Here is a 2,954-nt window from a genome sequence, read left to right as displayed (position 1 = left end):
GTGTTCGAACTTGACAATGTTCGAATTCCCATCAGGCCAGTCCTGGAGCTGACTGTGATTTGATTTAAAATGTCCAATTTTTAATTTTAGAGTGCCCAATTTTATATCGTGCCCAAAATTCTGGCCAATGTCCATTTTACTACATATTTAACATAATCATCATTAGAAATGTCTGATGTTGTTTAGTGCTGTTTTGCAAGAGGTTGTTTAGAAGCTGTTATCAATTCAGAGATTGGATTAAGTAAACTGATCCTTCTGTTCAGCAGCATTGGCCAGGTAAAGTACGTGCCTAATGAGGTGTCAAACCAAACAACTAGCCATCGAGTTGTAGTGAATCTCTACTGGACTGGGAGGGAGAGAGTCATGGATCTGTGATGTCCTTGAGGACCCTTGGGGTTTGTTCTGAAGATCACTGTTGGTACAATATATTCATTTTGTAAGATGTAGATGGTTTAAGATGTTATAATAAGTCTGAATCGCTGCTGTACATGTGTGCTCTGAAGACTGAACAGGACAGTACAGTATTTGGAACTAATTTTATGCTGCATTTCGAAAACGGTTCTCTTTTTGTTTGTAGATTCTCCTCCTTCATATGTCGAGAGTGTACAGTCTTTTACATTGCTTGCAAATGGCTATGGGCATAATCTGCAGGACCTCAGAAGGCTTTAGTCTACGTCGATGAGCTGAGTTTGTTAAGAGCTTGAAAAGCATTACTGCACCGAAATCAGGCAGACCCAGATCTGTGGAATCATGAGCTTCCTCTGACCAGTATGAATTTATCGAAATGTGAACGCTGTGATTCCTACAAAGTGTTGCATCCTCTGGGTGAAGACGTTGTTACTGTGCAATTCTCTGCAAATGTTTCCCATCCTGAGGACCTTTATCTTCAATATAATGTGATTCAGGCATGGGTGAATGCTTTGGGGCATTCCAAAACAGACATTTTGATGATTCCTCTGGTGGTCTGTTTGTTTGCTTCGCTCTTGGCAACCCCTCTGGTCCTGCTGGCCATCTTTTCAAACAATAACCTTCGTCAGGAGACCAGGTATCTGCTGCTTGCCAACACGTTGCTGAATGATTTGATTTACTCAATACTGAACACCTTCATTGTCATCCTGAATGCTGCAGGTGTGGGAATGCCTAAAGTTGTTTGTGAAACGCTCTTGTACGTGCTAACGGTGGTTTATTGTAATGGGATCCTGACAGTCACTGCTACAGTGGTGGACACTTATGTGGCTGTTGGTTGGCCTCTTCGTTATACCTCACTTTTACCGCACACCCGGACCATTAAAATCATCATTTGTATCTGGATCATATCTGCCGTTGTACCAACCGTTATCTATATAATAACACTTGGAACTGAACAGCATCCATTCTCCACATTGTCAATTTGCATTTTACCTTTAATATTTGTGCTCTCCATCCTTCACGCACCTTTGTTAAAGATTTATTACAGTTTCACCATCATTTACTTTCTTATATGTTTAATACTCATCTCCAGTTGCTATGTTATGTTATACTGCAAAACCAAGGCGTCGGGAATATGGGGAGGCAACTCCAGGGCGAGGCACACTTATGTCATCCATTCAGTGCTGTTTGTTTTTTATTTCTTTCCTCTGCTTGTATTGGTGGCGGGGGCAGCACTCCAGGAACTGCACCTGGTCTCCAACATGACTGGACTCTGGATCAGTCTGTCAATGACCAACATGCTGATGATGTTACCCAAGGCAGTTTCCCCATACGTTTATGCTCTCCGATATCGAGAAATCACAAAAACTATCCGGTCTTTATCAATGCTGAGGCACGTTAGGCGAATAAATCCAACTGGTTAGCAAACGAGGCTGAGCAAATCTGCTAACCTGTGACTGCATCGATAACGAAAGCTCTTTTGTTTGATATCGCAGGGACAATTCCCCGTAAAGTTGGCAAATAATTGCCACTGAGATTGGTATGTGGAAATATCCCCTAAATTGACTGAACACGCCCAATACAATTGGAAATTCAGCTTCTGAATTGAAGATGGGGAATTAAGTAGTTGAATGATAATGATCTTCATTATTGTCACAAGCAGGCTTACATTAACACTGCAATGAAGTTATTGTGAAAATCCCCTAGTCGCCACACTCCGGCGCCTGTTCGGGTACACAGAGGGAGAATCCAGAATATCAAATTCACCTAACAGCACGTCTTTTGGGGCTTGTGGGAGGAAACTGGAGCACCCGGAGGAAAACCCACACGGACACAGGGAGAACGTGCAGACTCCGCACAGACAGTGACCCAAACCAGAGAATCGAACCCGGGTCTCTGACCCTATGAAACAACAGTGCTAACCACTGTGCTACCATGCCACCATAAGCTTTTAAACAAATAATTTGTAAAGTATTGCTGGTGGGACATGTAGTTGAAGCTTTTCATCTTGCACTCACCAGAACAAACAGAAGAGTACACAATATTAAATGACCGCAACAATTTATACTGCAGGAGAAAAGGGTGCTGATTGGTTAGCAAGTTGACTCTGTTTGGCTGTTGGCGTCACCACAGAAAAAGTAACATGGAACCACAGGTTCCCCAAGCTTCCAGGTAATTTAACAAAGGCAAGGATTGAATAAGTCCCTTCTCAACCCGTTTTCCTCTGCAGTATAAATTGTCCTGATTGCTTGAAATTTGGCATTCTTGCATTTGGCCTGATGAGTGCACGGTGAAAAACTTCATCTCTCTCTCTTTTCAGCAATTTTCAATATTCTGTACAGCCAAACAAAGTTGTAAAGTTGTTATCCTCCACATGGCTCCAGATAGGAAGCTTTTAGTGAGTCATAAACAGAGCATGACCCTTCATATTTGTGAGAGTTTGTTTGCTAAAACTAAGGCTGTAAAATAAAGGTATATTGCTAAAACCAAATCGAACCAACGTCTCTGGAAATCCATCCATCAGTACCTTTTAGCTGGGGATGATT

General features: G+C 42.1%; 1 protein-coding gene across 1 annotated transcript; it reads left to right on the top strand.

Moving 5' to 3' along the window:
* The first annotated feature begins 770 nt into the window (after positions 1-770).
* On the top strand, positions 771-1,832 carry LOC140389055 (probable G-protein coupled receptor 148). Its single transcript, XM_072473216.1, has one exon. It carries the CDS (start codon positions 771-773, stop codon positions 1,830-1,832), a length of 1,062 nt encoding a protein of 353 aa, XP_072329317.1.
* Positions 1,833-2,954: the final 1,122 nt, after the last annotated feature.

This window comes from Scyliorhinus torazame, chromosome 14 (genome assembly GCF_047496885.1).
Source record: "Scyliorhinus torazame isolate Kashiwa2021f chromosome 14, sScyTor2.1, whole genome shotgun sequence".
Lineage (NCBI taxonomy): Eukaryota > Metazoa > Chordata > Chondrichthyes > Carcharhiniformes > Scyliorhinidae > Scyliorhinus > Scyliorhinus torazame.
Note: the sequence above shows the minus strand (reverse complement) of the source record. Positions and strands in the feature narration are given on the sequence as shown.